A 12,108-nucleotide genomic window follows, 5' to 3' on the forward strand; every position below is an offset into this window, starting at 1 on the left:
TAAAAGAATAGCATTTGAGTGATGTGTCTTTACTTAAACAATATAACCTAGAAAAATAGAAGATATATATTTAGTTTTTTCCCAACTTGAACAATGAGGTGTCACTTAGCAACATTTTCTTGTTTCAGCAATATCCTTCAATAAAATAAAAAGATGCATTTGACTTTCTTCCGCTTCAACAATCAGCATGTTATTTGAATGGCAATGTGTTATTTTTTTATAAAAAAAACTCCAAATTTGAAAATCTTGTATTTCACCTTTTTCTTGCTCAAGTAACGAGTGGTAGAGCAATATGTAAAAAAATACTCAAATGTTTTTCACGTACCAATATGCATACATATATTTTATTCATAGTCCTAATGTTGGATTACTAAAATATCATTAATTCTAAAATCACTACCACTTAGGTTATGTTTATTTCATTAGTAACACAATTTAGTTAAAATAAACAGTTCCAAAGACACGTATTCACATTTATATCAATTTCAAGATTTTAAAACAAATTGAAAAGTTGTATTCTAAGATTTCACTAATTCAACCAACATAAGCAATTTCCATGTAAGAATTTAACAACTCAAAAACACTATTTCGGTTATGGAGGCTTAGTAAAGAACCAAACTAAAATCATAATTCTAGTTTTCAAGTAAAAATACTTCACAAAACTCAAACTATCTAACAAAATTCAAGTAAATTTAATACTTAAGTGTTAATTTACACAAAATCAAATTCATCTTATAAATGATGAGTTAAGATTCTCAAAGATCTTTTAAATTGCTTTTAAAAAGTTAAACTTAACAAACAAACACACTACAACTATATTAGACTCGCATTGACTCATTTTTTTCTTATGAGATCACACATGCACCAAAAGATCCTCATATGCAAGTTAAAGGTGGGAAAAGAACTTAAAATCTAAGGAGGAAAGAAATGTTTTTCCAAAATGAAGTTCATAGATCTAACTACAAGAAAATTATTAAACAAAAATCAATTTTAGAAAAAAAAATTGGTTTCTATTTAATGATTAATTGGTAATTAAAATTATGCTAGCTAATTAGATACAAATTTAGAAACTATTTATCAATAATAGAAATTAATTTAGATACCAATAATGTTTTTAGTTTCTAAAATAATATATCATTTAGTCAATATAGCAAATAATTATTTTTTTTTATCTAAAATTGTTTTTTATCTAATAATTTTATTGTAGTGAAAGCTTAGAAAAGAGAGCAAAATATTCTTTTTCTTTCGACACACAAAATCATACGAGCCGATATAACTTGAGAGATCAAGATAAACGTATAATTAATTCTTCTTAAGAGTATTATGAGATAAGATTTAAAGTTTATAAACTGGACAAAAATCACATTGCGTCAACATCCGCAGGAACCATCGCAATACTTTGTTTTAATTAAACAGTCGGATTCCCCTTATCCGTACCAGTTCTGAGTGTGTTTTAATTTTATTTTAAAAAATATATAAAATTACTATAATAAATTTAGGTTTCAATTTTTTAAAATCATCATTTTTTTAAGTCTAAATTTTGTAACTTTCTCTAAGTTTTTTTTTATAATCTTTTATTTATTTATTTTTCCTTTTTTGAAACCATGAATTAGGAGACACTTGAGAGTATGTCTTTCTTAATCCGAGAGAATTTTTATTATGATAAGTTTTTTATTCACTTTGGTTTTCAAACTCTTCATTTTCTTTGTTCTCTTTTTTATTTGCATATGTGATCTTAATATTGTCACATGTATGATCTATTAAAAAAAATAAAATTTGTTAATATAAGTTTATGATGGTGTGTTGTAGTTATTTGTAAGGTCTGATTTTATGAGAGCAACCTATAGTACCTTTGAGCAACTAATTAACTTCTAGAAGAAACAATTATTTTTTAAATTAGAAAAATTAGACATACTATTTCCATTATTAAATCCGCTTAGCATAATTTTTAAATATCAACTTAATTTAGCTATTTAGTTCTCTGACTTAAAGAATTATGTTTAATAGTTATTATCTTTAATTTAATGTGATTTAATGGCAGTTGATTGAGATAAGTTATTTATGTTATGATGTTAGTTATCAGTACTATTATGGATTTGATGATGTATAATGCGATGATTAAGTTAAGAATTTTGATAAAACACTACAATCATAAATAATTGATCAACTGAATAAAAACTAATTTTTAATTAATAATTTAAAGATAAAAATAAAGAGTTCTCTTAAAATAATCTAAAATTAATTTTTTGATAAAACATAAAATTTTATTAAATTATCATTCTAAAGCAAAAAAGTTTATTTATAGCATAGACCTACAAATGCTAAGGCTTTTTTTAATTAGATTAATTCTTTCAATAATAACGTCCTAATAATACAAAAATATATAAACAAATACAAAAAATTCAATATAAATATTTTATTATCCACATGTTTGTATCTCTTCAAAATCAAATATCAACCTATATAAATATTAGATAAACAAAATTAAATGACTATTTATAAGTTTCAGTTAATTTAATCCAATGCAAATAATGATAGATCAATATTAATTATTCTCAAATCAATAATTTTTTCTTAAAATATAATGTTACACTTACTTTTTTATTAGGTAGTTTCGTAATTCATTCTCAAATCATCACAATTGTTTAACAATGTATCTCATATGTCTCACAAATATAAGGAAACAATTAATTAGTTGTAATTAAAGAATTTGAAACTGAATAGAAAGCACGTGCATACGCAAATTGATGAACACTCAATTCAAATCAGTTCAAGTGAATGCAGAAACCAGCCATTAGTTTGCTGCTTCAATGAAATACTTACACAATTTGCTTTGCCAAATTCAATTCCAATTCTCTCTTTGCACTCAATAATTCAATTGCTTAATTTCCTCAAATAATTTCCACCACAAACTAATTTCAGTCACCGTCACAACTTACCATGAAATCTGCACGTTTCAATTAAAAAGAAAACATCGAAGCTGTTTGATAAATTGCTTCAATCAAAAGCCGGTCACCTCATGCTCGAATCAAATTCAAATTAATGTTCCAAAGCTTCACCAAATTCAACAAATCTCCTGTTACTTCAGCTGCTTCCGAATTCAATTTCAATTATAACAATTCATGTTATGAATGTTGATAGCCGAAACAAATCGAATTGTTGACTGCAAATAATTTCAAGTCCAGCAAAATGCACCGAATCACTCCAAGATTCACAGTTCACGTGATCAACACAAGCAAATATTTGTTCAGTTTCTTCCTTGCTACAGTAACTCTTCCAAAATGAGTGTTTACACATAGGTGCGTCGTAGTCTTATAATGTCAGTACTACATGGTTGATATGTACAACCATTCCTATCCTTTAACTCTTTATGACTTCTATACAAACAATGGGCAAATATTGTTGTTTGATTATACAACATTTGAGCGACTGAATTAAATGAAACTTTTGCTATCTCTTTACTCGAGTTTGACTTGATGCCTTTCCACTAACTCCGGATAACTGCTTTAGGAGGGTAAGAGCATCTTGAGCATGTTTCCTTGTCTTGGTATTGCCATGCTTAAAGGCTTCAACCAAAGCTCTCACAAGAGAATGATTGAGTGCATGCCGATTGCTTATATTTTCCACTCTCAATATCTTTTCGATCATCCAAATTGCCTTCTCCCGAAGCTCCTCAGATCTAACTTCTGTAAAAAGAGTGGTAAGAGCATCAACTGCACCCAAATGTTCAAGCTCATCAACAACTCTTTTGAAACTGCGAGATGTGTGATCTAGTACTAGAGTAGAAAGCGCATCCACTGCAGCTAGCTGAACATCGGTGTCACTGTCATTGAGGATATCAACCAGGGGTTTGATACTTCTGCTCTTGAGCAGGCACAACTGACTATCTTCATTGCACGGAAGGTTGTGAATGGGGCATGTGGAAGGTTGACTAGAGGCTCTCCCACACACAAGCACAAGGGAGGAACAGAATCCACTGGAAGATGGTAGTTTAGAGTCCCTAACAGAATCCGACCTTCCAAGTTCTGACAAGTTTTTCAATCCAATGGCAGCTAGTCGTTTTACCTTTGGTTTTGAACTATAATCCAGCTGCTCACAGAAAATGGCCATAAGGTGATTTTCTCTAATTATATTAAGAGTTTCTTGATCAAGGTTTCTTGTGAAGTGAAGCAAGAGACCTATAAGACCTTCTGCATGCCAGCCGCAGTCTGAGAAGACCTTGCATTGGAAACACGCAGCTGGTTCTTGAGAGTAACAGCAGTCCATTCCACAAAATTACCTCCTAAAAGTGTCTGTATTTCACCTTCTGAGAGGGAAATGTTGGCAAGTATCTGAGCTGCCTCTGATCTCTCATCACTTGTAGATTGGTTATTTAACAGTTTTTCTTTGAGTATAGGAAGTTTGTTTGAAAGTCTCAACTCATTTGCAATGAATTGACTAAACCATTCAGATAGTAGTCTTGTAAGCTTAAAAGCAAACACTCTGTGTTCAACTTCTGGATGTTCCAGAAATGGTATGACCGTTCCAAAGCCACCCTTATACGTGATATGACTTGCTACTAACTCTACATAAGATAAACAAATGTAAAATATCATTAACCATTATGTCAGTGTGAAGATGGAGCCTTCTATTCCACATAAGCTACAACAATACAAGAGATCCCCCACACGAAAGCAGGATGGTTATCACATATACCATTTGTTAAAGCAATCTCATCTAAAACTATGTTACATAAGAAAAAGAAAATCATGGAGAAAAATTATTAAATCACTATCTACAAAAAGAAAATAACAGAAAGAAACTTCAATAGTTACAAGAAACTAGAACTATGGACCCTATATAACTTCAAATATTTGGGTTTGTTGAAAGTTGAATCTATTACTTCAAGAAATATGCAATTTTCGCAAAAGTTTTCTAGCATAAAAGTCTAATAGTTACTACAGTTATTTTGAGTTTTGACTTTAACAAATCAAAAGGAATAAAATGCACCGAAATATATTTGAACGCAGCCACGCACAAAAATTCTGGATTAGAACATAAACTTTAGATATTTGGATTTGTGAAACTTTGACGTTTGTTGTAATGCAATTAAAAACTTGTAAATGCAATTTTTTTCTGCAACAAAGACCTAATGATTAAAACAGTTATTCTCAACATAAACAAATTGACAGGAATAAAACGTAACCAAAAATAGGAATTGAGAGGAAGTCATTTAATTGATCATCACCATGTGCACGCACACCAAAAGATAAGTGCACTTTTTAAAAAAAAGTAACTGCTTTCTTTCCAATGATATAATCTCCGAATACTAACTTCTAGGAAAGTGCCACAAAACAGCTTGAATATTCATTGATTGTAGAACCATAAAGAATAAAAATTGAGTGTAAATATCAAATGGTGCAGTTCTCGCTTAATTACAAGGCCAGATCATTAAACTCTTTTGTATATCTCAATTTTAATGAGGAAATTAAAACCTAATACCAAATTAAACAGATAAAAGGTTGAGGTTGTGAACTCAAGAAAAAGTTTAATGCCTTCACAAAGAAGTGCAGAGAGCACAATCAACCTATTAATTTAATGCTAGCTGATGGAAATTACCTGATGCTTGAGGAGATAACGTAATACCACAAAGAATGCGAAGAACTATCGCTTGACACTGAGAGGGCAGACAGTTCAAAAGCCCCAAAAGTGTATAAACAATAATTTCTGACTGCATTGGGTTTCCATCATTATCAGCAGATGCTAATTCCCAATGCCCTGGCTTAGATACAATATTCGCAATTGTTGAAGCAGCCAATGACTTCAGCTCATGAGATGGATCCTGCTTATCAAATAAAACTTCTGTAAGAGATGGAAGGACTGAAGACTCAATAAGGATGGTCGCATTGCCATCCAATCCTGACAAATTATACAATGCTTGCAGACTCGGTTCCCTTCCTTCTTGATTAGACAAAAGTTCGACAAATACTCTGGCACCTTGCCTTGCAATTTGTTCTTTACAGCTATTTGTCAAGGTCATCCTTCCAACCAGAGAAGCCATCTCTATCTTTACACCAACAGAACCTGCTCCCGAATTTGGCAAAATTACAATTTAGTATATTTAATCTTAATTGTTTACCAAAAACCATGTTCAAACATCACCAATAGTTTATTTTGTGGCTCAATATTTAACCGATAGAAAAGGATAAAAATCCACACAAAAATCCTTCAACTGATATATTTTTAACAAATAATCATTACCATATACTCCATCTGGGAGAAGAAGAAGTGATACATACCATCATGTAACCGTGAAATCAATGGTCCAAATCTTCCAGCTGCTGCCAAACATTGGACATTATCCTCTACCCTCTCCATCAGCCTCAAGACTTCCTCAGCTAATTTTGACAAAGACGGATACTCCATATTTCCTGCTATACTTGAGAGAAGAACTAAAGAACCTTTTTCTGATGCAATTCTTGCACAACAATCTTCATCATTGCAGAATTCTAGTAATAACTTGGTAGCATATTCTCTCTCCTTCGCAGAGCTCCCAATAAGACTATGTACAGCCAATCTATTGATACCCCGTCCCAGCATTATTTTCTAGCAGTAAGTACAAAATTGCATCAGGAACAGTAGTACATATGTACAAAAAAAGGCATATGTTCCAAGAAACCAACGGAAAATCATATAGCCCAAAAAGCAAGGGTTGGCATCAATGTCAATGTAAATAATTCCTTAAAGCTTATTTTGTTTATGGGTAATTTGTCTGTCAGTTTTCCACTAGAAAGAGAAAAAGGAGAAAAATGCGATTTTCTAAGAGATACAATTCGAAGAACATTTGAAATTGAACCACAAGAACAACTATCTGTTGATGTTTTCTACTCACTTCCGCATGCCATTATCCATCATATAGTACAGATAAAACTAGTTAGATTTCATTGGGCTTAATTGTACTTTTAGTTGCTCTACTACTTGTGCAATGTTAGTCTCTCAAGTTGTTTTAAAGTCAATTAGGACTCTCTTTTTAAAATTAAGTAAACTTGATCTTCTTGTCAATTTCCTTCTACTGAAGTCCCTCAAATTTTATTTTTTTACCCAATCTCAATAAATTAACTTGTTTTTGTTTATCAAAGCTCTTGAAGATTTGAAGACTTTTCAGAATGATGGTTTGGTTTTGATGATGTACCAATAAACTATCATGAGTTGCTTTCATGAGTGAATGTGAATTATCATGCATTAGTCTCAGTTTGCATCAATTTATGCAATTCATATTCACTCTACACCTTTAAGAAAAACTTAAACCTTTTCCTAAATATTTTGAAAATTCCTAAACCATAAACTCTAAATCCTAAACATATTACTCGATTATGTTAAAATATAATTGGTTATCTTGTGTTTGCACATTGCTGTCCTTTCATAAACAATCGATTATCATAAGTTAGATAATTTATTATCTTCAGTAATAGTGGATTATTTAGAACTTGGTTCAAATACAAGCTTAGTAGATAATCCATTAAGTTTAGAAATAATTTATTAGATCACTAAAACTGACCCTGCTTTCTTCATCCTTGGCCATGCTAAGTAAAGTCGTTAGAGCTTTGCTTCTCAAACGTGATCCAATAGTTTTGGAGTTATTACTGAGCACAGTTACTATTAATAGCACAGCACCAGCGTTTCTGATTATGTATCTTCTAGTGGGATGCTCTTCAGAAACCTTATAAACATGATCCAGAGCACGCTCAACATGATCAACGGACAAGGGTTCCTCACTCAGATACTGCACTGCAGATTTGATTTGATAATCGACAACCCTGCCAACCCACTCTTCAATTGCCCCAGCCAACCCAACATTAGGCTTCAGCTCCAAGGACTTAAGAACAGTGCCAGTAACCGGACAAGTGGGTTCACGGCCATCTTGTACGCACCGTTCAAACCAGTACTCAATAGCAGCCCTCTCATAGGCCTGAGAGGACTCCAGAACAACCACAGGATCCCTCATGACTTCCTTGGTCAAGGGGCAAAGAAAACTCTTAAATGGAAAAACAGGAGCAGCAGCATCTTCAGCAATTTCAAAGTCCCAATTGGGGGTCACAGTGACAGGCTCCCCAGACCAGTTAGAAAGAATTCTCTCCAAGGACACCAATACCCTTCTCTCAGACACAGAATGGGATCTAAAAGGATCACCTTTGAAGAGCTTCACCTGGTTACAAAACTCAGCACGGTCACCAGGGTCGAACCCCAAAGCACGAGCCAAATCCATGACGATACCACTTTGCACCGCTTTGCTGCTGTCTCTTCCATCTCCTTCCTTTTCCAGCGTGCACCAAACCCTCTCTTCGTTCTCTGAGATCTGTCATCAAACACCATAATAGCCACTAAAACATAGTACAAACCTGAATAATACACAACATTAATCCTTAAAATTCTAAGCACGAGTTAAATTTAAACCCTTACCTAATTTACTACCCATCAAGATTAACAACAAAACTTAAATAGAAATCAAAATTAAAGGTATGCCCAAGAATCAGACACTAATCATTGAAGCGTAGACATCCATGTTTTTTGTACAGACAGACTTAAATATTGAATCTATGACAATAAGGTAAAAGGAGGTGGGTATCTAGCTAGTATCCATAACATACTATATTGACTGTGATCAATGGATTGTTTTGAATACTATCATTGAGCAATAAATCTCCATTCATTCATAATGAAAAAACAATTTTTAGTTGTTTAATAATATAATATTCATTAAATTCCATAAGACATGCATATTAATAATCTAATTTATGTTCACGTTGCATAGCTGCTAACTATATGACTAAAGTAATTATAGTGTAATTTTAAGACTTAAATTAAATAAGTTCAAGTTCTAAATTCGGAAGTGAATTAAGTATTTGAGTTTTAAAAAAAGACGTAGAGAGAGAGAAGGTACTCTGAACTGGGCGAGCTTCATGTCTCTGGCGAGGTCGGAGACCTTCTTGCGGAGGTCGTCGTCGCCGCCTCCGGCGGGGAGAGCGGAAGCGAGGAGTGCGAGCCAGGAGGCAATGGCCACGGCTCGTTTTTGGAGGGAGGAGCAGAGGGATTTGCAGTTGACGAGGACGATAATTTTGCTGCCGTTGTTGTAGACTGAGAGGGTTTCGGCGGCCTTGGAGAGCTCGGCGGCGAGTCCCTTGAGAGCAGTGTGGACGGGGGTAGATTGAGGAAGTGGGAGGATGAGGAGGTGGGAGAGGCGGTGGGCGAAGGCGGCGAAGCGACGAGGGGTGTCGAATGGGCGGTGGTCGGGCGGCGGGGAGGAGATATTGGAGAGGGAGCGGCGGATGGAGTGGAGGGAGGGCGGCGAGGGCGGGGAATAGTGGATGGACATTGTATCATGGTTGGGTTGTGTGTGTGAGAATGGAATGAAAAAGAAACGGTACACAGAATTTGAGGAAGAAGAAGAAGAAAGAAGGAGAACCAACAACGGTCAAAACTTTGACTAATCTCACTTTTACGGTTGACTTTACCTTCCTGTTAATACTAACTAACAGGAATATAACAAGTATTACATAATAAATTAAAAAATGAGTAATATACTTATGTATAAGTTAAAAATTTGAAGAAGACGTGTGATACAATTTTTATAAATTAATTTATGTATGTTTTTTAATTTAGAAGTAGTTTTCTTTTCTTATAGAAAAAAAAATTATCAAAATAATCTATAAACTTCACATAAATATTAATTTTGTATTTAATAAAAATATATAATATATAATATGGTTATGCTACATAGTACTAGAGTATATTTGGAGGTATACATATGTATATAGCATAGTAATTCTATAATATTGATGCGAAATATATTAATAATTTTGTGTAAAAGTGTAGTAGCGCTTAACAATAACGTTACTCATCTAAAATATACTAATAACTTTAACGGAAGAGGTTGACATTTTTTTTGTGTTTAATAATTTTGTTATAGCTTTATTTTTTAAAGATGTTTAAAGACTTCATAAAAAAAGTATAACTATTACATAAAATTCTCATAAACAATTACTCTCAACTATTTAATGCTTTGTTCATCGTCTTCATTACGGTTTAAGGTTTATAACAATATTTGAGTCATTATCATTATCCATATCACTTGTGAGCATTTTGTCCAACACTTGAGTGATATGCTTCATGAAAAGAGAGATCCCTCTTGATCTCTCTTGTTCAAGCTACAAATAATTGTTTAAGTTATATAACACATCACTTATGTAATGCATAGTTACAATGATTGCACACTCCTTAAATTTATGCTTTAGAGACTCTTCAATATGACTATTAACACCAACCTACAACCATCATATTTTAAAAATGTATTATTAATGACCTTCACATTTTAAATAGGTACTAAATATAAGTTGTTCAAAATGATTTAGACACCTCTAAATCTTCAAAATCATTTTGTTATAGAAAAATAAGAAATAAATCTAGCTTCTATTTATAATTTTTATTTCTATTAATTATATCTATTATTAATATAATACTAGAGTCTTATGATATGTAATATTTGATTTTTAAAAGATTAGATATTTATTTTTAAAAGTTTAAATAACAACTTTTTTCCAATTATTTTTTATTTTTATTATGTATTAAAAAAATTGAAGGATAAAAAATTAAAAGAATATAATAATATAATAAATAATTTATTTAAAACTGCATTAAAAAAATAATTGAATGTTTTCAAAATTTTGAGGAAAGAGTCTTAAATAAGTATTATCATCTTCTAACTTTGAAAAATAAAAAAATAATATATATATATATATATATATATATATATTTATAATTCCACCCTACGAGACTCGTATTTCCTCCTTAAAACAAATGAAATTATATGTTCTCTTTTAAGTGTTGTATTTGTAAAAAAATAATTTTATTTAACTGTTATTTTTAAATTTTAAAGTAACATCAGTCTTTTTTTTATTAGTTGTATGGTTATCTTTTATTATTCTTTAATTAGTTTATATATATCATAATAAAAGAGATAAAAATAAAAATATATAAATGTTTTATTAAAATTAAAAATTTATTAAATTTCTTGGCCATACATCTTAGGAAAAAGGAACAAAATAAGTAATTGTAAGTAACTTTAATACTGTGTTTGTTTCCATTTTGGACAAATAGGGATTTGTGAGAGGTGATTTTGTTTGTATCGATGTAGGAAGAAAAGTGAGAAAGATGTGGTGCTTTCTCACTCTTGTGAAGAGAAATACGAGAAATGTCCTTCATTTTTAGTTTCCATTTTTAAATATTCAACTTCAGTTTAACATATTAATTGTAATAATAATTTATAAAATACATAAATTTTAATTTATTTATACGTAGAACAATTTAGTCATATTTAATTTTAATTACAAAGATAATCGTAATCAACAATTTTATCTATTTAAAAAAATATCAATTACATCCTTATGAAAAAAGTTTTCATTTCTCATTATTTGTCATTTTATCCAAACAAATTATTTTTTACTCATATTCCCACCTGAAATTCACTGTGAATTCATCTTGAAATTCAAAGAATTGGGTTATTAAAAAAAGAAAGAAGAGAGTAATTGTGAGTAACTTGAAAGGTAAGAGTGTCCTATGAAAAGAGGACAGCATTTGTAGTGTTTTCCGAAGTTTTAGGATCAGTCAAATTGAAAGCAACTAATTATGGCAAAGTGTTATGGGAATTTGCGAAGTTCTAAATATCCATAACGTGCATTCTGTCGATTGCGTTGCGTTAGTTTTCAATGTTACCTTTAAAAGCTACAATCAACGTAGCCTCCCAAGAAAATATTTTATTTTCATGCAAAAATATCTCTATTTAATACTTATATCACATCTTTCCATAATATATAGATATAGATAGATAGATGTATATGTTTTTTTGAGATACTTTAACTATATCTATATATGATAAAAAAAATTAAGTATAGGACTTTTAAATCTGTAACCTTATTTATATCTACTACAATTATATTAAGAATCATTAAAAAATACGTTATTAAAAATTAAGTATCAGTATATAAATATATTCAAGATATCATTTAAATAAAAACAATTTATGTAATTTCAAAAATTATATAATTATTCTCAAAATTCTATTGATCTCAAAAA

At 31.1% G+C, this 12,108-nt stretch overlaps 1 protein-coding gene across 1 annotated transcript; it reads right to left on the reverse strand.

The window, feature by feature from the left end:
- Positions 1 to 3,223: 3,223 nt before the first annotated feature.
- On the reverse strand, positions 3,224 to 9,428 carry LOC137831478 (U-box domain-containing protein 44). Its single transcript, XM_068639166.2, is given in 6 exon segments — positions 3,224 to 4,193; positions 4,196 to 4,564; positions 5,599 to 6,063; positions 6,279 to 6,585; positions 7,538 to 8,335; positions 8,921 to 9,428. Coding segments are annotated over 6 exon segments (3,114 nt in total). The 5' UTR covers positions 9,353 to 9,428; the 3' UTR covers positions 3,224 to 3,450.
- Positions 9,429 to 12,108: the final 2,680 nt, after the last annotated feature.

Source organism: Phaseolus vulgaris, chromosome 6 (assembly GCF_051622355.1).
Source record: "Phaseolus vulgaris cultivar YP4 chromosome 6, ASM5162235v1, whole genome shotgun sequence".
Lineage (NCBI taxonomy): Eukaryota > Viridiplantae > Streptophyta > Magnoliopsida > Fabales > Fabaceae > Phaseolus > Phaseolus vulgaris.